This window comes from Tympanuchus pallidicinctus, unplaced genomic scaffold (genome assembly GCF_026119805.1).
Source record: "Tympanuchus pallidicinctus isolate F22 unplaced genomic scaffold, pur_lepc_1.0 scaffold38, whole genome shotgun sequence".
NCBI lineage: Eukaryota > Metazoa > Chordata > Aves > Galliformes > Phasianidae > Tympanuchus > Tympanuchus pallidicinctus.
This window is the reverse complement of record NW_026294756.1, coordinates 340,851-366,570: the sequence shown is the minus strand read 5'-3', so window position 1 is coordinate 366,570 and position 25,720 is coordinate 340,851. Positions and strand designations below refer to the sequence as shown.

The window sequence follows — 25,720 nt, the reverse complement described above, 5'->3', positions numbered from 1 at the left end:
GCAGCAGCCAAGGATGTAAGGGACTCCCCAGTACCAATGGGGGGAGGGTGTGGGGGGGTGGGAATCAGGTCAAGGTTCCCCCTGGGGCAGCTGCCATTTCCCCCCCATCCTGCTGCCAAACCCGGAGCTTTCCACCCCTGTGCAGTTGGGAAGTGAGTGCAAAGCTCCCAGCCAAAGCAGAGCCTCCCACCCCCCCCCCCCCCCCCCAAAAGCCCTGCAGCCCCTGCTGCCCTCACCACCCCCACCTTTGGCACGCAGGGGCCGAGGCACAGTGATTTATGGCCATGCAGTGATTTATGGCCGTGCAGTGATTTATGGCCATGCAGTGATTTATGGCCGCGTGTTCCTCCCTTTCCTGTTTAAACAGCTTTTCCTGACACCCGGCACGCTGCAGCCCCAGTCCCACAACACCTGCATGCCACCATCAGCACACGGTGACACTGAGTGCTCCTCGGGCCATTGCGGTGTCCCTCTCCCCCACCAGCATCCCTGGGTCCCTTTGGATCCCCCCCATCACTCATGAGACACACAAAGCCACGTGGTGGGGCTGCCCTGATGCACGGTGGCACTGTTGGGAGCCCCATCTGGGGGGTGGGAGAACAACGGGGGCCACAGGGACCCCCATCCTTAGAGGGCACCCACTCCCCTGGGGCTGAGATCCCCACACCACCACTCTTGGGGCACCACGATGGGCGCCATGCCGTGCGATGGGGAGGGGATACCCAAGGACAAAGTGCAGGATTTTCCATCCCCAACACTCCAGCTCTGTGTGTATCCTCCTGGCCAGGAAGCGCGGCCCTTCCCAGAGGGTTTTCCCACAGCTGGGGGCTCAGGATGCGCTCCCCCCAGGCACGGAGAGCAGCGCACCCGGCACAGGGCAAGGACGCAGACCAGCCCAAGGCACCACGGTTTAATACCCCCACGGACCCCCATCACTTGCCAATGCAGAAGTCCCTGAAGATGACATCGAGGATGTCCTCAGCACCCACGTGCCCGGTGATGCGTCCCAGGTGTCGCCGTGCCAGGCGCAGCTGCTCGGCTGCCATCACCACGTCCTGCTGCTGCCTGTACAGCGCCAGGGCGGCCATGCAGCCCCCCAGCTGGGTGCTGTGCCGGCTCTGCGTCAGGCTGGGAGAGCCAGCCAGGGGGTCTCCACACCTGGAAGGGTAGAAGGGGAGGACACAACACCCTGCAGCATCCACCCCCTCCCCACCAAAACCCATCTGTGCATGGGTGCCAACCTGTGCCCCCCAACCCCGATCCGTGGCACTCACAGCTGTGCCAGCTGCTGCCCCAGCAGCTGTAAGAGGCTGTCGGTGCCTTCGCCCGTCTTGCAGGACAGCAGGGTGGTGGGGGGCAGCGGGGGTCTGTGGGTGCAGGCATCGCATAGAGCCTCCGTGCGCCCCCCCAGCAGGTCGGCCTTGTTGAGAACCAGGATGCAGGGAGTGGTGGGGGGCACCAAGGAGCCCAGGGCGGCCCCCAGCTCAGCTGGCTCAGCAGGCGCCGTGGTGGCATCCAACACAGCCAGCACCAGGTCTGCATGCTGCAGTCTGCAGGGACACGGCCCGTGGGGACGCATCCCATGGGGACACAGCCTGCTGTATCACCACCTGCTCAGCCCTCCCCCCCCCCCCCCCCCCCCAGCTCACCGCTCCCGAGCACGGCTGATGCCCTCCTGCTCGATGGGGTCGGTGGCATCACGCAGCCCCGCCGTGTCACTCAGCACCACGGGGTAACCGCTGACATTCAGGGACACCTCCACCACGTCCCGCGTGGTCCCCGCCACTGGGGACACGATGGCAGCCGGGCGCTGGCCTGGGGACAGGGGGGACACGGGGCTCAGGGGGATGACGCCAGAGACCCCCACCCTTACAGCGTGGGGATGGGGAAGTGGCTCTGCCTCGGATGGGGGGGTGGCCTCTCGGAGCCCCCCGCACCCCACTCACACAGCAGGTTGAGCAGACTGCTCTTGCCCACGTTGGGGGGTCCGGCGATGACGGCGCGGACCCCCGAGCGCAGCAGCTCCCCCCGGCGCCCATCTTGCAGGTGTGCAGCAATCTCCTGCTCCAAGGTCCGCACGGCTGCATCCACTGCCAGAACACAGCGGTGGGGGTGAGGAAACAGCAGGATCAGGGCATCCCCCCCCCCACAGCTACGTGGGGTAAGCACCACAGGGCAGCGTTGGGCACTGGAGCAGCGTTGGAGCTGTCGGTGCTCAGTGGGCATCATGGTGCCAGGAGAGCCAAGAGGGGCTGCAGCAGGCTGGGACGATGGCCAGATCCCCACCTGGCACCCAGAACTTGCACTGATCCCCCTGACCCTTCATCAGACCCCCACTGGGCACCTTGGGACAACACCTCTTCCTCCACGTTGTCATCTTCACTGAAGTCAATGTACGCTTCGATATGAGCGAGGGCCTGGGGTGCAGCACAGGGGTCAGCACAGACAGCTCACGCGTCCCCGAGCGCCCCCAAAACCCCCCAAAGCCCCCACCTGGGTGAGGGTCTCTCCCCACTGCTGGTACAGCCTCCCCAGCTCGCCCTCCATCTGCCTCAGTGCCTGCTGCCGCTGCGCCTCGGTCTCAGCATGGATGAGGTCCCGCAGCCCTTCAGCTGCCGTCAGGTCCAGCTTCCCCCGGTGGAACGCACGGCGTGTGAACTCGCCCGGCTCGGCGGGACGCAGCCCGGACAGACGCCCTGAGAGCAGCCATCAGCACCGAGAGGGTGAGGGGGGGACGGGACACCCATGGGGATGGGGGTGGGAAGGCTCACCCAGCGCCCGCAGCACTCCGCTCACCACCGCCAGCCCGCCGTGCACGTGCAGCTCCATGCAGTCCTCCCCGGTGAAGCTTTGGGGTCCTGCAGAGCACGGGGAGAGCCTTCAATCCCACAGGGGCATGGGGGGGAGAGAGAGAGAGAGACCCCGAGCCCACGGCTGCACAGGGTCGATGCAACGGGGCAGCGTTTGATGCTGGAGCATCGCTGGAGCTGTCTGTGCTCAGCAAGCATCGCGGAGCCAGGGGAGCCAAGAGGGGCTGCAGCAGGCTGGGATGACGGCCAGACCCCCACCTGGCACCCAGAACTTGCACTGATCCCCCTGACCCCCCACCAAACCTCACCGGGCACCGAGATCCACCCCCGTGGGCACCCAAAACCCACACCAAACCCCCGATCCACCCGATGGGCACCCAGACACCCCCCCCTCCGGGTACCCAACAGCCCCTTCCAGGGCCCAAGAAGACCCCACTGCATGCCCAGACCCCGATAACACAGAGCCCTCCATGGCACCCCCCCACTGAGACCCTCAGAGGGGCCCAGCCCCCCGCCCCCCCCCCCTCATACAAATCCTTTCTCTCCCTCAGCCCCCACCTGGGAACCAGACCACGAGGCCGCGGTCCAGCAGCTCTGCGGTGTGGGGGTCCCGGATGCGCCGCAGGGCCATAACGCGGGGGGGGGGGCAGCTCGGAGCTCCCGGTGAGGCTGCGTATGGCCCCCCCGCTGCCCGGCCCGCTGGTACGGATGACGGCCACCCCGCAGCGTCCATGTCCGGAGGAGACGGCGAAGATGGTGTCCCCCGGTGCCACCGAGCACAGGCGCTGCGCACACCTTGCGGGGGGCGGGGTGGGGGGGCTCCACGTGGGGACAAACCCCAAAAAGGAGCACGGAGACGCAACGACCCCCAACCCCATTCAACCATCAACGCTCCCCCGCGCACCCCGGGCCCAGCGCACACCCCCTCCCCAGGCTCTCCCCGCTCCCCCATCCCATACCCAGGAGCGTGCCCCCCCCCCCCCCGGTGCACTGTGCACCCCCTCCCCATACAACACCCATTCCCAGGGCTGCACCCCCTCCCCACGCCCTCTGCACCCATCGGGCCAACCCCCCCCCAGAAGATCTCCTCCCAAGAGCCGCCGTCCCCCCTCCCTTAAGGCGCCCCCCCACCCCAAGCTGCCCCCACCTCCGGCCCGCCGCTCTCAGCGCCCTCCGCAGCGCCATGCCCGCGCAACGCCCCGCCCTCCCCCTCCTCGCCCCGCCCACCGCCGCGCGCCGATTGGTTGACTGAGGGAGAGAGGCGGGTTTTATGCCTCAGCCCTATTTCTCATTGGTTAGAGGCGGAGGGATGACGTCACGCCGCCTGAGGCTGTTCGGGCGCCGCTTCCGCCCTCACGCTGCCAGCTTTGGGGGGGGAGGAGGGGGGAAGCGGGGACATGGAGAGGAGACAAAGGCGTGGGGGGGGGGGAGGATACAGGAGGATGAAAGAGGGAAACAGGCGGGGATGGTGGCAGGGATGGAGGAGAGATAAAGGAGGATGCAGGACGCGGGGATGCGGGAGGGATGCAGGCAGAGATGCAGGAGGGAAGCAGTGGGATGCAGGAGGATGCAGGCAGGGGTGCAGGCAGAGATATGGGGAGGGATGCAGGAGGGAGGGATGCAGGGATGATGCAGGAAGGGTGCAGGAGGTTTCCCGGGGATTCTGAGCCCCATCAGTGCCCCCCCCGGTGCTCAGCCCCATTGGACGCACTGCACCTCCTTCCCCCCCTCCCCCCAGTCACTCCCCAGCACTGCCCTGCTGGTCCTTAATGGGGACACGAACCCTGCAGAGGGTGGCTCCGGCTGTGGGGGGGTTCAGGGGTGTCCCGGAGTGGGATAGAGCAGTGCCAAGGCCCGGCCAAGGCCATGTGCTGACGTTTGACCCCAAACAGCTGCTTGGGGGGGTAGGGGGGGGCCATGGCCGTGTGGCACCGCTCATCACAGCTGTCAGAGCTGGCAGGCAATGCCGGCCCCAAAATAGCCACAGAGCCGTGGGGAGGGAAGAAGGGACACGACCCTATGTGGGGTCTCCACGCCCTGACGTCATGCTGCCACGGGGGAGGGCAGTGGGCTGCGCCGTGCCTCCTGACCTTATGGCACTGCGGGGGGGTCTGGGTGGTCCCTGACCCCATTGGGTGTGGGCCGTGGGGTGGGGGTGGGGAGGGCTCCCAAATGTCAGCAGGGCAGCGCATGGCCCCGGTCGGGTTACCTGCGTGCCCCCCCCCAATATACACACCCCAAAATAACCGCCTGATCCCGAGCTGGGCGCTGTGCCTGCGGCTGGGGGGGTACATGGGATGGGGGGGGGGGAGGGGGGCTGAGTGAGGGGGAACGGGGGAAAGGATTTGGGGTGCAGACACAGCCGGGGGAAATGGGGGAAGAGGGGGGGTCCAGGAGGGGATGGGGGATGCTGGGGGCAGCGCTGTAGGATAGGGGCTGGCGGGTGGGGAGGGATGGGGGGGTGCAGGCGTTGGAGGTGAGGGTTGCAGCCGCCGGGGTCCCCATTCTGGCGCTGACATCCAACCAATGCTGCGGGGCCGGAGCGCGGCGCTCCGCCGCCTTTGTCCCTCCTCCTCCTCCTCCCGTCCGGGCGCGGCGGCGGCTCGGGCGGTTCGGGCGGCTCCGAGCCCGCAGCGGTCCCCATGCGGCGGCCCCCGCCGAGCCCCCGCCGCGCCCGGAGCCCCGCACCATGCCCGAACCGCCCGCGGCACCGCACGACGGAGAGCGGCCCCGGAGGGCCCCGCCTGGAGACGAACGGACGGAGCCGGCAGCCCCGGGGGGGGTCCTGGGTAGGTGGCAGCGAGGATGGGAATGGTGGGGGGGGAGGGTTATGGGGCGGGGGGGGCTGGAAGATACGGAACCGGGATGTGGGTTTGGGGGGGGGCGAGCGGAGCCGCTCCTTGCGGCTCAATGCGGCGCGGCCGCTCAGGGCAGCGCTGCGGTCCGTGTGATCGGGGTCGTGATGCCCCATCCCTTCATGCCGGGGGGGGGGTCCGTGTTGGGCCCGGCTCAGCGCTGTGCCCCCTGCTCCCTACATCTACACGCTCGGGGGTCCTCCAGACTCTTTGTGACCCCCCCGTGCCTCTCCTCCCCCCCCCCCCCCCGAACAGGCTGCGTGCAAAAGCGCCGTGTGTGCGGGAAGACAGCAGCGACCCCCCCGGCCTTCAGACAGCTGTGCCCCCCTCCTTACCATGTGCCCCCCCCGCCCCAGGGAAGGGCCATTTGCCCCCCCCCTCTCCAATCAGGTCCCTGTTCCCCCCCTCCGACCTCCCCAGGGCCGGGTGGGGGTGGGGGCTGCGGAACGAGGGCTTTGTCACCGGGTCCCAGCGGTGGGGGACACCGAGCCGGTGACAGCGCCGGGGATGTGGCCGTGTTGGGACCGGGGTTTCGTGGCAGCAGCGTGACCCACTTTGTGCCCCCCGCCCCCCCCCGCCTCCCCCCGCGGTACCGCCCGGTGCTCCCGATGCGCTCCGCGGGGCGGCGGGTGGCAGTGGTTGGGTGCCCGGAGCCCTGCGGCTGCGGTGACCTTACCCCAAGGTGAGCGGTGGCTGCGGGGATGGCGGGGGGGGGGGGGGGGGGGGGGGGGGAGGGAGCGGCAGCGCCGTCCCCACATTGTGGGGTGACAACGGGAGGACCTGGGGGAAATCGTCGGGACAAGGAGCGGGAACGGCGCCAAGGCCAGAAGAGGGGGCAGCAGAGCCCCCTTCCTCCCTCCCGCACAGTCACCATCAAAGGGACAAAACCCACGCTGGGACCCCTCTGCAGCCCCCCCCATGTCTGTCCCGGTGACCTCGGGCAGGTGCCCATCCCACACCCGAAAGCCATGGCTCTGTGGGGCACTGCGGTGCCACTGAGGCTGTGCCATGGAATCACACGTGCGGCACTGCAGGGTCACACACACGGCACGGCACACGGGTGTGTTTGGGACGTGCGTGCAGCTCTGTGCCCCCCCCCGTGCCCCCTTTCCACCCCCCACTGCCCCGGGTAAGGTTACACGTCCCTTGGTGGGCATCAATAATTCAGCAGCATCTCTCGCTCTGCTCATCCCCATCCGTGCCCAAGCACAGCAGGGGTCCCACCGAGCCCAGGGGTCCCAGTGTGGATGAAGCAGAGTTGGGGGGGCCCAGAGAATCATCCCATCCCCAGCTGAAGCTGCTTCCCTGGTGCCATCCTGGCTCTGCAGCTGCGTTGGCACTGACAATGGCACACTTGTGCGAGGCCCCGCGCCGCCTCCAGGGCAGTCCCTGTGTGTGGGGTGGGCAAGCAGTGCCCCCATATAGGATCTGCCTCTCCACCCCTTCTGGCTGTCAGCCCGGCGCCGTCCTGGTCCTGCACCCACAGTGCTGCCTTTCAGCATGTTGGCAGCATGGGAGATGAGTTTGTTGGGTCTCAGCCGGGCTGCTGGGGGGGCCCTGCTGGGCTCTGGGGTGGAGATCACGGAGCTGGGTGCATCCAGCGGGTTGGGACGGGGCCTGGTGTGATTCCCAGCGCGTGTCCTGGTGCAGGTAGCAGCACAGGTCCCAGTGCAGGTCCTGATGGGGGCCTCGGTGTACGTCCCAGTGTTTGTCCCGGTGTCCTGGTGCAGGTCTTGGTGCACGTCCCAGTGCACGTCCAGGTGCATGTCTGGCATTTCCTGTTTTTGGGGGCCCAGCACTGCCTGCTGTGCGCAGGATTTCCTGTGCCCCGAGTCTTTCCCTGCCCTGGGGCAAGCCGGCAGCAGTGACGTCCCAGGAGGGGAAACTGAGGCACAGAGGTGGCTGGGAGCTGACAGCGGGCAGTGGCACCCGCTGGCTCCATGGGACCTCGTCCTGCCCCACAGCCAGGCTGGGATGTGTGGGGTCCCCACGCACCCCAATGGGGACGCTGAGCAGGGGGACGCCAATCCCCCTCCATCACGGCCAGCCCAGAGCAGGACAGGTGCTGTGTCCCGGCTGAGGGGGGGACAAAGGGACCCTGGGGACCGTCCCCATCCTTACGCATCGCCGCCGCACGGGGCCTCCCCACGTTTCCATGGAGACCGGCTGCTTTTTCGCTCCCCCCATTTTTGCTGCCGTTTCCCAGCGCTGCGGTCGCATTGGATCCCGGCGCCGCTGTGGGGCTGCAGGCAGAGGTGAGCGGGGAGGGGGGGGGCAGCGGGGGCTGTGGGGGGGCCGTGCCATGCCATGCCGGGCCCTGCGTCGCCTCCTGCAGCTGGCAGGGCTTTTTCAGGCACTCAGAGGAGAAACCTGAGCTGTAGCCACCGCGGTCTCCGTTCCCATTGCGGCTGTGCTGGTGGCCGACCCAGTTGTGGGGTTGTGGGGTGGGTGACGGAGGTGACGGAGGTGACGGAGCCGCCCCATTCTCCGCAGACAAGCTTTTTGGGAAGCGGCTGCTCCAAGCCGGGCGCTACATCATGTCCCACAAAGCCTGGATGAAGACGGTGCCCACCGAGAACTGCGATGTGCTCATGACCTTCCCAGGTGCGAAGGGGGGGGGGGGGGGGGGCGGGGAGGGCAGGGGGACCGGGGACACAGAGCTCCTCGGAGAGGCGGGTGGATGTGGGGACACATCGGTGCCCACCCCCCTGCAGACACCACGGACGACCACACGCTGCTCTGGCTGCTGAACCACATCCGCCTCGGCATCCCCGAGCTCATCGTGCAGGTGCGGCACCACAAGCACACCCGCGCCTACGCCTTCTTCGTCACAGCCACCTACGAGAGGTGCGTGTGCTCCCATCCCCATCCCCATCCCCCCCCCCCGCGCCCCCAGCTCGGCCCCATTCCCAGCCCCATCCCCTCTCTGCAGTTTGCTGCGTGGGGCCGACGAGATCGGGCTGAGGAAACCGGTGAAGGCCGAGTTTGGGGGCGGCATGAGGAGCTTCTCCTGCGAGGAGGATTACATCTATGAGAACATTGAGAATGAGCTTTACTTCTTCACCTCTCAGGTGGGATGACGGTCCTGGGTAGGGATGTGGGGACACGGGGGGGGAGGAGATGGGTCATCCCCCCTCTCCAGATGGAGAAGGGGACTGAGATCTTCCCATGCTGGGGACAAAACACGTCTGGGGGTGGACAGGCCAAGGCAGAGGGGGGACACAGGTGTCACATTTGGGGTTCAGGCAGAGGGACCGCGTCCCCAAAGCTCACCCCTCTACGGTGCCGCAGGAACGGCAAAACATCATCAGGTATTGGCTGGAGAACCTGCGGGCCAAGCAGGGCGAAGCACTGCACAACATCCACTTCCTGGAGGGACAGCCCATCAGTGAGTATGGCACCGCACGGCTCCCCCTGCCCACCCACCTCCCTGCAGCCCTGCTGTGCCATGGCAGCACATCCTGCTGTCCCTGCTGGTGTCCCCATTCCTGCAGCACACGGGGATGAACATGGGCACAGCAGGCAGGGTTAGACACAGGGTTCACGCGTGGCACCGAGCCCCCCCTCCCTGCTGTCCCTTTGTCCCAACCTGCTCCATGCTGGGGGGGGGACAGCAGTGTCCCAGCCTCACCTCCCACCCGTGCTGCAGTCCCGGAGCTGGCGGCCCGCGGCGTCATCCAGCAGGTCTTCCCACTGCACGAGCAGAGGATCCTCAAACGGCTGATGAAGTCGTGGGTGCAGGCGATCTGCGAGGCGCAGCCACTCGGTGAGGCCCTGGGAGGAGGGGAAATGGGGGCTCCGGGGGTCCTGGCCCCACTCACGTCCCCTTGGTCCGTACAGATGAGATCTGTGACTACTTTGGGGTGAAGATCGCCATGTACTTCGCCTGGCTCGGCTTCTACACCTCGGCCATGGTGTACCCTGCTGTGTTCGGCTCCATCCTCTACACTTTCACCGAGAGCGACCAGGTGTGGAGGGGCAGGAGATGGAGCCAACCCCGACGTTTTGGGGGCTGGGGGGCCCATCAGCAGAGCTGCTCCCAGTCCCATCATCTGCTGCACGGCATCCCAACGCTCAGCACTGCAATCGTAGCCCCCAGGACCCCTGGTCCCCCAGGACCTTGGCTGTGGGGCGGTGGGAGGGGAGTGACCCCGGTGCTGTCCCCCCTTAGACCAGCCAGGACATCTGCTGTGTGGTGTTTGCCATCTTCAATGTCGTCTGGGCCACGCTCTTCCTGGAGGAGTGGAAGCGCCGCGGGGCAGAGTTTGCCTACAAGTGGGGGACGCTGGACACCCCAGCAGAGTCCATCGAGGAGCCCAGGCCCCAATTCAGAGTGAGTGGAGGGGGGCAGAGGGGGGTTCCTCGGCCCTGGGGTGGGGGTCCCCACGACGAGTGGCGTCACAGCGCTGTGCCTCCTGTTAGGGGGTGAAGAGGATCAGCCCTGTGACCAGCGCCGAGGAGTTCTACTACCCGCCCTGGAAGCGGCTGCTGTTCCAGTGCCTGGTCAGCCTGCCCGTCTGCCTCGCCTGCCTCTCCTTCGTCTTCCTCATCATGCTGGGCTGCTTCCAGCTTCAGGTGGGGCCCGGGCCGTGTTGTCACACTTGGGGGGGGGGTCACAGCCCCACAGCCACCACCCCCCCCCCCCCCGGTGACCTTATTCCCACAGGAGCTCGTGCTGAGCGTCAAGGAGCTGCCCCGCATCCTCCGCTTCCTGCCCAAAATCGTGCTGGCCGTCATTGTCACGACCTGCGACGAGGTTTACAAGAAGATTGCCTACTGGCTGAATGATATGGGTGCGTGGGGCTGGGGGGGGGGAGGGGGGGGTGGGATGGGGGGGCAGCAGCAGGGGACCCCCTGACCGCAAACCCTTTGGCTTTGCAGAAAACTACCGCCTGCAGAGTGCCTACGAGAAACACCTCATCATCAAAATCGTCCTGGTAAGGGGGGGGGGGGACGACAGACAGGGGGTGGGGAGGGGTCTTGGCGTCCCCCATCCCCACATTAACCCCCACCTCCCCCCACTTGTATCCCACAGTTTCAGTTTGTAAATTCATACCTAAGTCTTTTCTACATTGGTTTCTACCTCAAAGACATGGAACGGCTGAAGGAGGTGAGGGGCCGCGTGGGGGCAGCGAGGACCCCCCCCGTCCCACCCGGGTGCACACAGACGGACGTCCCTCAGCCAGCAGCGCCCGTGTCCGTCCCCCCCCCGCCACCCCCCCAGGTCCCCGCATGCCACACTGGGGCCGAGCGGCCGCTGACGGCGTCTCTCTGTCTGTGTCTGTCCGTCCGTCCGTCCGTCTGTCCCTTCCGCAGCTCCTGCTCATCTTCTCTCTGTCCCAAAGCCTCGTGCGCCAGCTCAAAGAGGCGCTCCTCCCCTTCATCCTCCTCCACCTCCACCTCTCCCTCATCTTCCTTAAGGGCCTCCTGGGCTTTTGCTGGAGACTGGGAGTATCCAAAGTAGGAGCGGGGAGGGCGGGGGTCGTGCATGCTGCCGTGAACCCCCCCTCGACCCCAGCCCTGGGGCTCCCATCCCCACCTCGGTGACGTCGAGGTGACACCGAGGGGACGGCAGGGACGGGTGCCCTGCCCTGCCGGGATGCCGCGGGGATGGGGTCGGGAGGGGGATGTGGGGGTGGCGGCACCCCCCGGTGACAGCGGTGTCCCCGCAGATGCTGGCCACGCTGCTCATCACGCGGCAGTTCCTGCAGAACGTCAAGGAGGTGTCGCAGCCCCACCTGTACCGCCGCCTGCGCCGGGGGGAGCTCAGCCTGCGCAACCTCCGTGAGCTGTCCCACACCATCCTTCGCCTGCTCACCCAACCCCGCGCAGCCCCGGCTGCCGGAGCAGCACACGAGGGGCCGCGGGGGGAGAAGAAGTGTCTGAATGGGGGTTGTGGGGTGCCCGAGGAGGAGGAGGAGGAGGAAGAGCGTCGGGAGTCAGATTCGGAGGATGAGAGCGCGCTGGACTGTGGGCTGAAGCTGAAGAAGGTGAGCTTCATCGAGAAGGCGGAGCGGCGCGGCACCGAGCCCTGCGGCACCGAGGAGGAGAGCTTCCTGGAGGAGGGCAGCCCCACCATGGTGGAGAAGGGCATGGACCCCGCCTCCGTCTTCGAGCTGGCTGATGATGAGGAGGATGCTGAAGGCCCCTCGGGCAGCCCGGCCAAAGCAGCAGTGCCGGCCACAGGGCCACGGGTCACAAGGAGGAGGAGGGAGGAAGACGAGGGTGAGGAAGATGGGCGCAGGCAGAACCGGGCGTCATGGATCGATCCGCCCGAGGAGGACTACTCGACACAGCTGACGCAGGCAGAGGTGGAGAGCTGCATGAAGAAGTACGAGGTGAGTGGTCAGCACGGTGCGGAGCAGCACGGAGCGTCCTGGTGCCACTGCCATGTGCTGCCCCTCACAGGACCACAGAAGGGTTGGGTTGGAAGGGTCCTTAAAGATCATAGAACCGTGGAATTGTTGGGCTGGAAGGGTCTTTAAGGACCACAGAACCATGGATTGGGTGGGTTGGAAGGGACCAGTAAGATCACAGGACTACAGAAAGGTAGGCTGGAAGGGTCCTTCAACATCATCCACTTGACTGCCTGCCATGGGATGGGTGCCCCCCACCAGACCGGGTTTCCCATCCAGCCCTGTCTGGAATCTCCTCCTCCTCCTGCCAGGACACCTTCCAGGACTACCAGGAGATGTTCATCCAGTTTGGCTACGTGGTGCTCTTCTCCTCTGCCTTCCCGTTGGCCGCCATGTGCGCGCTGGTCAACAACATCATCGAGATTCGCAGCGATGCCTTCAAACTGTGCACGGGGCTGCAGCGACCCTTCGGGCAGCGGGTGGAGAGCATCGGGCAGTGGCAGGTGGGTCGGGGGCCGCAGGGGGCCGGCGTGATCGCAGAGTTCACGCTTATCACCGGCGCTGTGCCTCTTACAGAAGGTGATGGAGGCCATGGGCGTGTTGGCCATCGTGGTCAACTGCTACCTGATCGCGCAGTGCGGGCAGCTGCAGCGGCTCTTCCCTTGGCTCAGCCCCGAGGGAGCCATCATCTCGGTGGTGGTGCTGGAGGTAGGGCGGTGCCAACGCAGAATCTCCCATTCGGGGAGGGGGCATCGGGGTGCTCAGCGTTCCCCCCGTGTCCCCGCAGCACTTCGCCCTGCTGCTGAAGTACGTCATCCAAGTGGCCATCCCTGACATCCCCGCATGGGTGGCCGAGGAGATGGCCAAGCTGGAGTACCAGCGCCGCGAGGCCTTCAAGGTAGGTGTCACGGGGGGCGATGGGGACACGCGGGCCGTCCCCACGGCATCCCCATCCCGACGCGCTCCCGCCGGCAGAAGCACGAGCGCCAGGCCCAGCACCACTTCCAGCAGCAGCAGCGGCGCAAGCGGGAGGAGGAGGAGCGGCAGCGGCACGCCGAGTACCAGGCGCGCAAGGAGCGCGAGGCCAACCGCGACGAGGCCAAGGCCGAGGCAGCCGGGCAGGACCCGGCCCACGAGAAGAGCCAGAGCAAAGGGAAGGGCTCCGGGGGGTCCTCCGCGCACGGCTCCGACAAGCCCAAGCGGCCCAGCTCGCTGCTGGCCACCAATAACGTCATGAAGCTGAAGCAGATCATCCCTCTGCAGGGCAAATTCCTCTCCGGGGGGACCGGGGCAGGCAGCACGGCCGCCAGGTCCCCCCAGTCCCCCACCAGCAGCGATAACAAACTCCCCGGCTTCCTCAGCTTCAAGTTCCTGAAATCCCCCGAAACCAAGAGGGACGCGGCCACCGAAAAGGTGCAGTCGCCCACCAAGCCATTCAACCCCGGCAAGCTCTTCAACTTCGGCAAGTCCGAAGGGACCGGCGGCAACGGGGCCACCGCCTCCCCCCAGCCCCGTGCTGGCCCCTCTGCAGATGGGGGTGAGCGGCCGGGCCCCAGCAAGTCCCACCTCAATGGGGCTCCAGAGGATGGAGCCCGCGAGGAGCCGGAGCCACGAGCAGAGGAGGAGAGCGGGGGTTACAGACTCTGAGCCAGGCACGCCGGCCCCATCCCGGCCCCTCCATCGCAGCCCCTCTGCTGGGACCCCATCACAACCCCATGGAGGCCCGGCGGTGCCCTGGGATGGAGCATCCTGTCCTGCACCACCAACGGGCAATGATCCGCGCCCGCCGTCTCCAGGAGGTCATCCAAGGAGGATTTGGTGTCCCCAGACCCGCAGAGCTCCAAGGGGTGCAGCTCGGGGCCACAGCTCCACTCCAGAGGGACGGACGGCAGTGAGGAGCCCCGTTCACCCGTGCCTACAGCCACGGCTGTGTCCTGCTGCACCACAGGGCAGTGAGCTGCCCAGAAACGGCCGGGAGGGAGGGGGTGAGCAGCAAGCGCCGGCTGCTGCGCCCCCAAGGCACGGGGAGCATTTCTTGCACTAAAACCCAAACAAAACCCAATGCGAGCGACTCTGCCATTTTTCATGCAATGGCTGCAGGCGGCGGAGATGAGAGCTGGGAGCGCCCTGGACCTGCAACGCTCCCTCGCCCTCTCTGCTTTCCTATTTTGTGGAATTACTTTGCAATAAGGCACTCGCGCACGGATGCACGCTGGAGCCTGGCAGGAGGATGGGGTGGGAGGGTGGGGGCACGTGATGGGGGGGATGGGAGCAGCTTTGCTTCTGGCGAGCTGGAGGATTCGCGGGGTGTAGTGTTAGTGCTTTGGCAGCCCCCAGCCCAGAGGGGAAGGGGCTGCCCGTGGCTCTGCTGGGTGCTGCTTCGCTTAAGGGTGTGGGGAAAGGGCAGCTCCTTGACCTCAGCCCTGCTCAATGCCCCCACCGAGCCACCCACCATCTCCAAAGCAAACAGGGGGAAAGGAGGGCTATGGGGCAGCCGCCCCATCACTGTGCCTGGCCCAAGGCCTGGGCTGCAGAAACGTCAGGTTGTTCCCCCCCCCCCATCTCCCCTCAACATGGTGTGTTTCTTCCTTTCATCTCTGAATCAAGCCATCAATACAGCAATAAGGCTGGGGCAGCACCGAGGCTCTGCGCTCTGCTCACTGCGCAGCACGGCCAGGGCTGTGCCACACCGCTGTGCTCCCCGTGCCAAGCCCCGAGAGGCACAGAGAGCAGAGCAGCCCCCCCACACCACACAGAACCAGGCACCACGTCACCTTCCCCCTCCCTGCTGCCCCCACAGAGGGAGAGCAGGGGAGAAGGGGAACAGGCAAACAGGGTGCAGGACGGGCAGCAGCGCTTGGCAGGGCAGCACCCAGAGCACAGAGCTGGGGTACCGGTGACCCCACTGCTGCTGTGCCCGGGATGCCAGGGGGTGCAGAGCCCCCCCACCCCCCAATTTCCCCACTCACCATTTCGTTTGCTCTGCTTCCTCCCAGCTTGGGCTCACCAGGTCAGCTCTCGCTCAGCTCTCAGTTAAAACGCGCTGCTCTTAAACTGAGTTGTGTTTGCCCCGTTTCCCTCGTGGCAGTAACAGTCCTGGCACGACCCACTCCTGCTCCGTTCGGCAGAGGACAGGGCCCTGCATCCAGGGCACTTCTCAACGTTTCTCTATACAAAACACTTCTTCAGCAGCCGCCTGTCTGCTATCTGACTTCTGGGCAGTTACTGTACAAAGGAGGGAACTGTTTCTTTGTTTTTTCCCCTTGCTGTGTGCTACTTCTTTGGCAACTGAAAGAAATGAAGGGGGGGTTATTTATTTCTTTTTAATTTATTGTCATATTTTTGTAAAACCTGCAGAAATGCAATAAAAGTATATTTCAACAAACTTGAGGTGTGCGCTAAGTTACTTTCCTACCAGATCTGTGCTTGGGGAGTGAGTCCTGGTGCTGCCAGCCCGGGGTGGAAGGGGCCAGCAGTGGAATGGGCAGAGGAAGAATGAAGAACTTGGCAGTCCTCTAAATTCTGCAGATTTATTGTACACGGTATCAAACATGGAATAGTTTAAAAATAAATGCAAAAAAAAAAAAAAAAAGGAAGAAAAAAGAAAAAGAAAGAAAGAAATCAAACAACAGCCGTGACATCCGACTAACGGCGGATTTACAGTCGCTCCACGACGGCAGCCCTTCTGCCAACACGCAGCTGGCAGGAAAACCTCCCTTCTCCCAGACCCACCAGACGATATTTTTTGCGAAGGAGGAAAGTTTGAGGGTGGAAAGGAACACAGGCTCACAAGCTGAACGCTGCCCTGCCAAAAGCAGCACGGAGCAGAGAGCAGCTGGGGATGGTAGGAAGCAGTGAGCCGAGACGCTCCGTCCCGCTGCACGGCTGGCCAAGGACGGCCGCTTCCACTAAAAATACCCTGCGAGGCTGCGAGCTGCACACCGTGCACTGATTAATAAGAAATGACTGCGTTTGGAAGCCGGCGCCGCTGCAGCACAGTGACTCAGCTCTGCCCATCCATGCAGACCTCAAGCTGTTCCTTACAGTGAGGATTAGTCATCTCCTGTAGCTGAGAGCCACCAGCAAGGAGCACGCTCCCTCCCCACGCTCCCCCACATCCATATCCGACCAGTTTATATTAGTCAGCACCGTGCCCTTCTCAACTCAAAGCACTGTGTGTGTGTGCAGCAGGAGATTCCAGCAGTGCCTGCATGGCAATTCACCAAGAGCTAACCTGGACAAGCGGTGTTTATGGAGCTGGTAGCAGTGAGATGTGTTTGAAGTTGGCTTTGGTGGCATGAGGAAATGAAAAGGCAGCTTTGCTTTCCTGGAGGGCTGGGGCTGCTTCTTGCCTCCACATGGAGGACTGGCTGGTGGAAGGGAAGGCAGGGCAGAACCCTGGCAGTGAGCACTGCTGCCTGGCAGCACCCGGCCTGCTGGAGGGGCAGTGCAGCCCTCCCACCTCACCAGCCTCCTCAAGGCTCCCGTGGGTAAAACCTGAACAGCACAAGGGCCTGAAGCCACTCAGCTCCTTAGAAAGCATCGGCAGCTCCTGTAAGGCTTCTTGAACCTATCCCTAGAGCAAGCTCATCCTCAAAGCACGCCCACAGGGAGCCTCGGTTTATCGCGCCTGGGGACCGCGAGGGAAGTTCTGCCTTTAAGAACAGAGTCTCATTGTTAGCGGGCTGGAAGCTGGCGTTTCATTCCCTCGCTTCACTTACAAAGAAGAAAACAAGAATTCCTTCCCTGCAGCCCAGGTTCAGCCTTTTCAATCGACAGAAGATCTGTCTTTCCAGTAATTGCACAGTTGTTTGGGAAGCAGAAGAGAAACCCAAAGCGCAGGCAGCTGAACGAAGGTCAGCCTGCGCTGAACCAAGGCCGTGATGCAATATCTCCTTCTGGGCATCCTCTGCTTTGCTCCCAAAAACACCCTGTGCTGCTCCCAGGTAAACTCAACCCTCTCTCCTTTAACGGAAAGGATTTCCCCCTCTTTGTTAGACAGCAGAAAAATCAGATAAAATGTGGCACGGATAGAGATCAGCTGCAACCCCGCTGGTCACACACAACTCCCCTGCTGCCAGGCTGACGTCAGCAAAGCAGGAAAACTAGGTTTCCTATCAGAGACATGCAGGTCTTTCTGAAAAATAAGATCTTTAAAAAAATGAAGCCAGTGGTAGGCAAACAAGGCAGGAAATGGGAAGTGGCAGTACAGCTGATGACTGCAGCTTAACAAACAGAAATCGAACCCAAGACTCCCGTGCCATTAAGGGCAGAGACAAAGAGCTCAGCAAAAAATCAAGCTTTGAAGTTATACCTGCTTTAGCCATCTGGTACAGAGTGAAAGCTGAAGTGGAGACTAACACCCAGCATGCTGAACATCTGCCTCGGAGGTAAAACCTACCACTGGAGCACCTCCATTCCTCTGCTCCAAGCACGGCCAGCAGCGTGTGGGGGCACAGCAGGTGGTGGAGGGCCTGGAAAAACCTCCAAGGACAGAAGGGAGGACGTGGCTGGAAGCCGACCGTGCTACCTGTATCAAACTGAACACTCAGACAACACAGAGCAGTGATCCACAAACAGCAGGAACCACCTGCAGAACAGACCGCGTTAGTCAAGCCTTCCTTCCAACGCCTCCAACTGACGTGTTAGGAGGGTTTTATTTTGACTGCATCTCTCCTGAAGAAAAGCGTTCATAGGATGCCAGCATTCAGCCTCAGCAGCAGGTTGGTTTCCCTGCACCAGTCACTGGTGTGGCTACACGTTCAACACAAAGGCAGTGCCTGGCTTTTTGACACCCCACACTCACCAGCGCACACCTCAGCTGCCAGGAGCGCCCTGCTGCCTTCCCCTTGCATAAGGATCAGCTCTGCTGCTTTGATCAGTGAGCAAAGATCCCCTATTCAACTAAAACAAAATCATCATATTCTGGCCTCTGACAAGTATCTCAAGTTTTCATTACAAAAGCCAAACCTTTAGTATACATCATAAGAGAAACAGTAAAACTACCACTACGCAGACATACAAACAACCCCTGAGGGTCACTAAATTTCAGTCACCTTGTAACAAGAGAATCAGAATCACCAGGTATTGTACAGACAATGCGCTCAGCAAGAAAGGCAGGGATTTTTTTGTTCTTTTTCTTTTTGTCGTTGTTGTTTTCAATGCATGAAGGCACCAGGAAGTCACAGTTAGGCAAAGACCTTCCATGCAACACTCCAACCCGAGACACTTACCATGTAGGACACAGACAGAATCAAAGTGCAACAGCCTGAGGACAGCTTGCTTGAGGCAGCAGCACAGACAGCAGGCTGGAGGAGGAAGGAAAGAAGCGAGCTCTTGCTTTGGCTCAGATGGAAGCAGACTCACTGTGATTATTAGAAATCCACACTGCTTGTACACAACCAGAAATGGGCAGGAAAGAAAAAAAGACAAGTTTGATACTTCAGTTCACACCTCTTTGAAGATTACTTTCTCCATCACATCAGAACTAGTTTAAAAAGGCAACTTTCTTCCACCTCTTAAAAGTATCTGAAAGACTGCAAAGGCTCCAGTGAGCAACCAGATCATTTTTAAAGACACGGAGGGAACAAAGGGGGTTTACAACAGGAAAGAAGTGCCAACTCTCTTTAATAGTACATCACTCTGTCTAGCAGAGAAGTCAGCAAAGCCCAAACCTTGCCATACCAACCAAGTATACAGCATTTTACAACTTTAAAGCACTGTACAAACACGAGCCTGCAAGGCTGCAGCTCTCCAACTTGCCCAACACGTGAATTGGTCACACTTCACCACCAGCTGCACGTCCGTTTCCTCTTTTGGTATCTCACAGCTCTTCAGAGGATTCTCCAGTCTCAGCTTCAGATGATCCCTGGGAGAGCAGATGCTAAGGCAGCACCTTCCATCAGCATCCTGCCTTTGCACAGAAGCACTTTTTGACAGCGAAACTCTGGGACGTCTTCTCACCGCTGCCAGTAAACCTCAAGGAATTCTGAGCGTTTATCACCTTCACCAACACGGTTGGCATTTTCAGCAACGTTCCAGCAACGTGGAGGTTACTCCCACAGCAAAAAGGCAGGCACAGAGATCTAACCTAAGCTACTCGGTGTTAGCTTCACGCTAAATCCATTCACTTGGTGCCCAGCACGCATTTAAAGACGCAGCCTTGAGAGCTGTGCCCTGCTCTCCCCAAGGCTCTGCCTCGCAACGCCCAGTCACAAAGCAACAGCGTTTCCCTCCGTGCTCCCTTTGCCCCACACCTGACCACACGGCGTCTGCTGGTGGCAAAGGACGCGGTGGGGAAGGGGAACAGAAGCCCTGTCCTCCGAGCTCGCGGCCGCGCAGCGCTGGGTTGATCCAGGACCTCCTCCTCGGCGTTTTGGATTCGTGAACGAGGAAAAAAACACAGTTATAAACGTGCTGATTTAAACTAACACAGTGTGAAGTCAGCTCCTTACGTGAAAGCAGACAAGACATCGTTACTACGCTACACCTCCTGTCCCCTTCGGGTGGCGGTGGTCGTTTCCTTTTGGTCTCTGAACTCTGGATCCACCCAGGTGACTCGGGGGCTCCATTTCTGCTCTTACTGAAGTCAGTGAGGGTTCAGGTAACAGGCACTGAGCTGCCACAGTCCCAAAGAGATTGGCCTGAAGCACAGACCACGGAAGCTCACGTTTGGATCAACTCTAAGTCCTGGACTCCATTCCAGAGGGGCTGATATCACCAAAAGCACAGCGTACCATCAGTCAGAGCCAGCAGCAGAGGCAGAACCAGGTGGAGATGCTGAGGTGCTCCCAGACTCGGCCACCAAGCGCTGCTTGCAAGTGCCAACCTCACCGCATCCATCAGCTGCTGCTCAAATACACTGCTGATCAAATACTCAGAATAGGATAAAAGCATCCATTTATTCCAACGGAGAAGTTGCACATATCAGTCTGTCCAAGACCAAGAGACTGTTAGAATTTAAGAGCAACACAAGCAACACACCTTTCACTTGAATTCTCCATGACCACCTATGCATGAGCTAAATGACCATGGCCCTTACAGAACAGACCAAAATACAACTGATAGACCAAGTTGACAACACGTTTGCTAAGATCAACATAATCCTAAATGACATCCGTGACGATTATTGGGTTTTTTTTCCCCCCTAAGTGCAGTGCCAATTTCAGAATCTTGGAGAAAAACAGCAAGGCCCCACACTGCTGGCTGGACTGGGCCCATCCAAAGAGTTCACCACTAATGTCAGTGGGTGCATGAATCTGAAAGCCCGCACCACTGTGGGGTTCTGCAGCAACCCCCATCTCCTCCCCAGGCTTCCACAGCTAGAGCTGGTCGGTTAGGTAACAGATTGAACAAAACCTGTTAAAGTGACAGCGTTTGTTGTTAGAAAGGAGGAACTAAGGTTACACTACGTGTTTTACTGGGTTGTTCCACCATTTGCTCCGCGAGTTTTACGGCATAAATTAAAAAAGAAAAGGAAAACAAAAAAAAAAAAAAAAAAAAAAGGAGAAAAATAAAAATAAATACATTGGCTCCTATGAAGTCAGAAGTGGTTTGGGCTGCATAGTGGAGGGGTGAGAGATGGGGGCAAGGGGCAAAACTGACACACTTTGAGACAAAACGGGAAGCGCCTGCAAAGTAGAAGAGGAGAGGCCCGAGGGTTTAAGTGTCCTCGTTCATATCCTGGCTGTCTGTCCGAGCGATTTTTCGTGGCGGCGCCGAGTTCTCACCTTCTATTTCCACTTGCTCTTGATCTCTCTTCTTTGCTGCATTCTGTTCGGACAAAGAAGGTGAGAGTGAAACTCTTCAAAGGGTTGGGAGAACAAGCTTTTGGTTGGCACGGTTCTAGAATGGCAGACAGCACTGTGACGGACACCAACACACGCTGAGGACTCGGCAGGGTTCTCCTCCCTGCTTCTCTGGGTCAGTCCCTGAACTCAACAAGCCCTCCAACAGCTCCTGCCACGCACAGACGCTTCCCTTTCAGCTCTGAGGATCCCCAACGCTGCCTCTCTCACCATCACACTCCCAGCTCTGACAGCTCCACTCCCAGTCGCAGCCTTGGTTCTGTGCACTGCCAGGCCTTCAGCGCCAGCTGGGGCTGCAGCCCTCATAGGGGAGCTGTGATTTCATAAGCGAGGTACTTACACAGCCTCGTCAGTGCAGCCGTGCTCTGCACGAGCTCATCCATCTCCTCACAGTCCTGGGAGAGGAGAGGAGCTCCATTCCAGCTGCAGAGCACACAGCTGAGGCACGGGGAGACCAATTTGTAAGGGCCACAGAGGGAGCCTGCACTAAAGTGGGAAACATAACCGAAGGCTGCCAGGTTCTAGACTAAGCACTGAATTAATGCCCGAAAGGGAATAAAAGAAGCCACACTGAGCAGCACAGACACAGCCTCCTTTTGCTGAAGTACAGCCACAAGGGCTGAATCCCTCCCTGTAATGATATCAATATCCTGATGGCCATCAATATTCAGCTCTATCAATCGCAGTCAGCAAACGAAGACACGAAGGAAACACAGCCATACCTTTTTGTCCCACTGCTGGTGTAAATAACGCAAAAGTATATTTGTCTTTTCTGTTACTATAACTGCCAAAGAAAGAGAGAAACGAGCTGAGGTCATTTTAAAGACAACTTTTTAAACCGTGCAGTAAGACGACATCGTTCCACATGCTAAGGGTGGCCCTTTATATCAAAGGAGGGTGTTTAGGAACAGCAATCACTGAATGCCTTCAGAGGAGAAGCACTGAAAGGCACAGCCAGGCACACGCAGCTAATTGCTGCTGCAGCACTTCAGAACATCACTCGATCTGAAGCCCAAAGCAAGCGAGATTTTGAGCGGCATAACGTTAGAACAATAAATGCTAAGTCAAAACCCACCCCCAAAAGCCCCCAAGCTTTCAGTGGGGCAGACCTACTTTGTTCAGACGGGTATTCTCTCGTGGGAAGATACACCGACGGTCTTCTGTTCTATAGAGGAATCAGAACAGTTGCAGAACAGAGACGGTGAGAAGGTGATTTCTAACTGAAGCACAGCCAACCCAACCACGAGGCCACCAGAAACACAGGCTGCAAACCTCACACCCCACCCGGCCCCTTCTTCATGCTCCTTAGGGCCTTCTGTAAGAAGCTCAACCTCTCACGTGCCTTCATGTGCCAGCTGAACAGATTTTTGCTTGTAGAAGTTTTAGGCTAAAGGCATAAGACCAAAAGCCTAAGTCTATCGCTGAACAATTCGCACACAAAGGCAGCGCCACAGATGTGGTTTGGCTGACGTTGAGGATGCAGAGCAAGCAGGAAGTTTGTCTTGCCAATCTCAGCTCACCAACTGCAGGCACACATGGGTTTTTCTGTTGCTTTTTTTTGTTTGTTTGTTTTAGGAAACAAAACGCTCGTTTCAAATTGATTTGGCCATAGACTCATTTGAAAACCCTCCCCAAGCACCAGGATTTGAGGGCTGACAGGCAATACTTACTGATGCTTTACATACAGAGTCCGCGTGGAATCTGCTGAAGTTGCTTTTGTTGTAGACTGGTAATCCTTTCAAAAAATCCGCCTAAAAAAGACACAGAAGGCAAAGAAAGGAGGAGGTGAGGAAAGGAAGAGTGATATTCCAGCCGCTGTTTGCTTTGTGCTGACTCACAAAGGAGCTGCTGGCTCGTTAAGATAAATGGCTGCAGGATTGGGAAGCAAGTCCACAGCTCTCAGATACCGAAACAAAAACCCGAGGCGGCTTTTGTAAAGGAAGCAAATCCTCTGCTTCTGCATTTGGCTCCTTGTATTCAAGGAGCTCAAGAACTCAGTTATTAAGCTGCTGACCAAAGCCCTGCAGGCACGCAGGCTGCAAAGCAGCACCTATGGGGGGCTGGGTTCGGAGGGAAGGCAGCACAGCCCGGAGCAATCAGCAGCACCAACCAGCACGTGAGAAACGGCACCAGGACTGAAAGGCCCGGCTGTGACACCACAGCGACCAGCTGCTCTTTTGCTTTCGCAGGGAACATTCTTTGTCATAGGCCAAGGCTGATTTCACAAAGCACCAAAAGCCCACGTGGCTGCAAAAGCCCAACCCTTATCAGGCGCTATCAGCACAGCCCAAGCACGAAGGGAAGGATCACAGCCCTTCTGCATCGAAACTACAAAAGAAGGTGCTCAGCAAGTATTAAAGGAGGCAGAAGACGGGCAATAAATAAACGCAGGAGGCAGCAGAGCAAGGAGGAAAGGCCCCAGATGGGCCCCTGTGTCCCTGCTCGGCTGCCTGCGCTGCCACAGCACTCAGAGACTCCGAACCCCACACGGAGGGATGCCGATCCTGCACAGACATCCCTCTGCTCATAAGGGGCAGAAAAGCAGGAGATGAGAAGTCGTGTAACATCCGTGTGAGAGGAGACAAATAAATGGACGCCGCTGCCACAAAGCTGCGGGGTCGGAAGGCGTTGTTTTCATTTCAATAGAAGCTATTATTTTTATTAACACCACATCCCTAACTCAAAACAAAGAGCTATAATTAGCCAAACCAGAAGAGATTATTCATACTCTTGTTCTTGAAAAGAACTCTACCAACGTTTTAGTTTCCACATTCAAGGCTTCCTGTACCTCAACTTTTAGCTAAAATAAGGGACTTGGATTCCAACAGCCGCACGCAAACTGCTCCTGCTTGCCTGGCTCCCTCCAGCAGTGATGGAGGCTGCTTCCCTTTGCCTTCACTGCTTTGCATTGCCAGGGCTGCACGACAGCCCACCTCTCTGAGCTGCAAAAATGCAAAATGTTATTAAAACGATCAGCTAAAATGCATTTTAAATGGAGAACGTGCTGCTCTGGTGGGTTTTTTCCCCCCTCTCTCTAAGCGACTGAAGCAAGACACACACCAGTTAGGCCCCTTGCAAGCAGGCAGGCTGCCATGCACACACTGCACTTGGGGACCTCAGCTCCAACAGGCACAGCCCTGAGCACGGGCTCTCAGCCACCACTCTCCCTCTTCTCAGCCACTTGGGGGTACAACTCCAGCCCCCAGCAACGCTCCCTTTCCTCCCAGGCCTGCTAAATCAGAAAACAACAGAAACACCAGGGCAACTGAGCAACAAAAGGACATTACTCCAGCCCAGGTGTCAGCCAGCACCCCCAGCACTCATCACTCTGGTTTGTAACAGGACTATTCTGCTGGTAACGCTGCTGCACACCTGCACATTTCAACAGTTACACGCTGATGCAATCTCAAAGATCACCAGGAAAGTCCCCTCAGGAGAACTGCCAGGAGCCACATTTCTGGATATTCAGAATGAGACAACATTTGGACTGCAGTGAGTCTTATCTGCTCCAAGGGCACAAGATAACGTAGGCTCAGTAGGTCGTGCCTACACAACTATCACACCAGGCACACCAAGGAATAATCACAACACAATGTCACACAAGGAAATGTTCCTCCTGCACGCCTTCTATCACTCTTCAACCAAAGAAAGCATGTCCAGGCCAAGTCAGTGAAGCAGCTCCTGTGTGGAAGTGAAAAACCAGCACCAGAACCAAACAGGCACCTCATTTCCTTTGGGGAGAGGGAAAGCCCCCAGAACACCACAACAAATGCGATTAAGCAACCTTGGAAGCCAACACTGGTTCTGTGAAGTGAGGTAGAGACTGTTCTGGTGACAAAGGGGTTGCTTAGCTCCCTAGGAAGACGACAGTCCTCATCTAAAAGCAGGAAGGTAATAATAAACCACATATGTGCCCTATTCTCTGCTTTCTGGAAGGAACCGCAGTTACCACGCTCTGGGATATGATGTCCAGAGCACCGACACGGAGAGCAGGGCTCTGTCCCAGCACAGTGTGCACACACAGACCAGGGGAGAGGTGCCAGCGCTGCTCGGGGAGTCGCCCCCGTGTGCTCAACCTCGGTGCACGGAGATCACTGCGAACACCGCCGGGTGCCCCTTTACTTCCTCCAAAAACGCACGGGGAGTGGAGCAGAGAGGAGCCCAAGCGCCCGCTCGGGGCTTCCCCAATAACCCCCACACCCCCCATCCCCTGCACGGACGCAGCGGAACGCCCCGCACCCGAGAGACCCCCAAAACCCCCCTCCGGCCCCCGGCACCGCCCCAACTCTTTCACAGCCCCCTCCACGCAGCCCCAGCCCTCACCACGGGCGCTCCGCCCCTTCTGGAGCCCCCAAGCCCCGAGGAACCCCCAGGCCGCCCCAACGCCCCCCGAGCCGATCCGCCCGCACCGCCATTTTGGGCTCCCACAGCCCCTCGGCCCCGGGCTCGGCTGCCCCCGCTGCAGGGCCCGCTCTCCCTCACGGCCCGGCCCTGAGGGTGCGGCTCTCTCCTCCTCAGGATGGGCCTTCGCCGCCCTCACTCGAGGTTGTGGGCGGGGAAACCGGAGGCTGAGGGCTCTGCGAGACGGAGAGGCCCTCAGGCCGCGCTCCCCTCAGCCGGGGGCGCCGCCATTTCGGGCGGGGGTCGCACACCTACCATCTTCGCCGCCGCCAGCCGGGAGGAGCCGCCCCTCCCCCTCCGCACAGCTTCTGCCTGCCGTCGCTCGCCCGCCCCGCGCGCTCCTATTGGCCCGCGCAACGCCCCGCCCAGCGCCTATTGGGCGTCGCAGTCGTCAGTCAGCGCACCGCTGAGGAGTCTGGGATTCGGTTGAAGCAGGAAATGCCGCTCGGAAAGCGGAGGAGGGTGGGAGGAACCCGGATGTGGCACCGGCC

The 25,720-nt window shown here is 60.5% G+C and overlaps 3 protein-coding genes across 7 annotated transcripts; 1 reads left to right on the top strand and 2 right to left on the bottom strand.

Annotated features, from left to right (window-relative positions):
* Positions 1-895: 895 nt before the first annotated feature.
* GTPBP3 (GTP binding protein 3, mitochondrial) lies at positions 896-4,009 on the bottom strand. The gene is given in 10 exon segments (XM_052699723.1): positions 896-1,158; positions 1,275-1,550; positions 1,650-1,815; positions 1,947-2,090; positions 2,345-2,417; positions 2,494-2,696; positions 2,772-2,858; positions 3,369-3,456; positions 3,458-3,605; positions 3,958-4,009. Coding segments are annotated over 10 exon segments (1,449 nt in total). The 5' UTR covers positions 3,996-4,009; the 3' UTR covers positions 896-932.
* A 1,293-nt stretch (positions 4,010-5,302) lies between these two features.
* On the top strand, positions 5,303-15,406 carry ANO8 (anoctamin 8). Of its 3 annotated transcripts, XM_052699719.1 has the most exons (18): positions 5,304-5,599; positions 8,159-8,269; positions 8,380-8,512; positions 8,598-8,736; positions 8,957-9,053; positions 9,315-9,431; positions 9,506-9,633; positions 9,837-9,998; positions 10,088-10,240; positions 10,332-10,458; positions 10,547-10,602; positions 10,701-10,775; positions 10,982-11,125; positions 11,338-12,003; positions 12,333-12,524; positions 12,598-12,729; positions 12,809-12,919; positions 12,997-15,406. In XM_052699719.1, exons 1-18 carry the CDS (start codon positions 5,500-5,502, stop codon positions 13,666-13,668), a joined length of 3,315 nt encoding a protein of 1,104 aa, XP_052555679.1. In that variant the 5' UTR covers positions 5,304-5,499; the 3' UTR covers positions 13,669-15,406. The 3 variants fall into 3 exon arrangements, with proteins under 3 accessions (XP_052555681.1, XP_052555679.1, XP_052555680.1); XM_052699721.1 differs by lacking the exon at positions 10,982-11,125 and having other exon boundaries at positions 5,303-5,599; XM_052699720.1 differs by lacking the exons at positions 5,304-5,599; positions 10,982-11,125 and adding an exon at positions 7,753-7,920.
* A 3,225-nt stretch (positions 15,407-18,631) lies between these two features.
* On the bottom strand, positions 18,632-25,607 carry DDA1 (DET1 and DDB1 associated 1). 3 transcript variants are annotated; one of them, XM_052699734.1, is made up of 6 exons: positions 25,238-25,393; positions 22,499-22,579; positions 21,942-21,993; positions 21,551-21,612; positions 20,751-20,793; positions 18,632-19,952 (listed from the first exon to the last, which is right to left on the bottom strand). In XM_052699734.1, the coding sequence occupies exons 1-6, from the start codon at positions 25,241-25,243 to the stop codon at positions 19,948-19,950; spliced, it is 249 nt and encodes an 82-aa protein (XP_052555694.1). In that variant the 5' UTR covers positions 25,244-25,393; the 3' UTR covers positions 18,632-19,947. The 3 variants fall into 3 exon arrangements, with proteins under 3 accessions (XP_052555694.1, XP_052555693.1, XP_052555692.1); XM_052699733.1 differs by lacking the exon at positions 25,238-25,393 and adding an exon at positions 25,485-25,607 and having other exon boundaries at positions 18,632-20,793; XM_052699732.1 differs by having other exon boundaries at positions 18,632-20,793; positions 25,238-25,372.
* Positions 25,608-25,720: the final 113 nt, after the last annotated feature.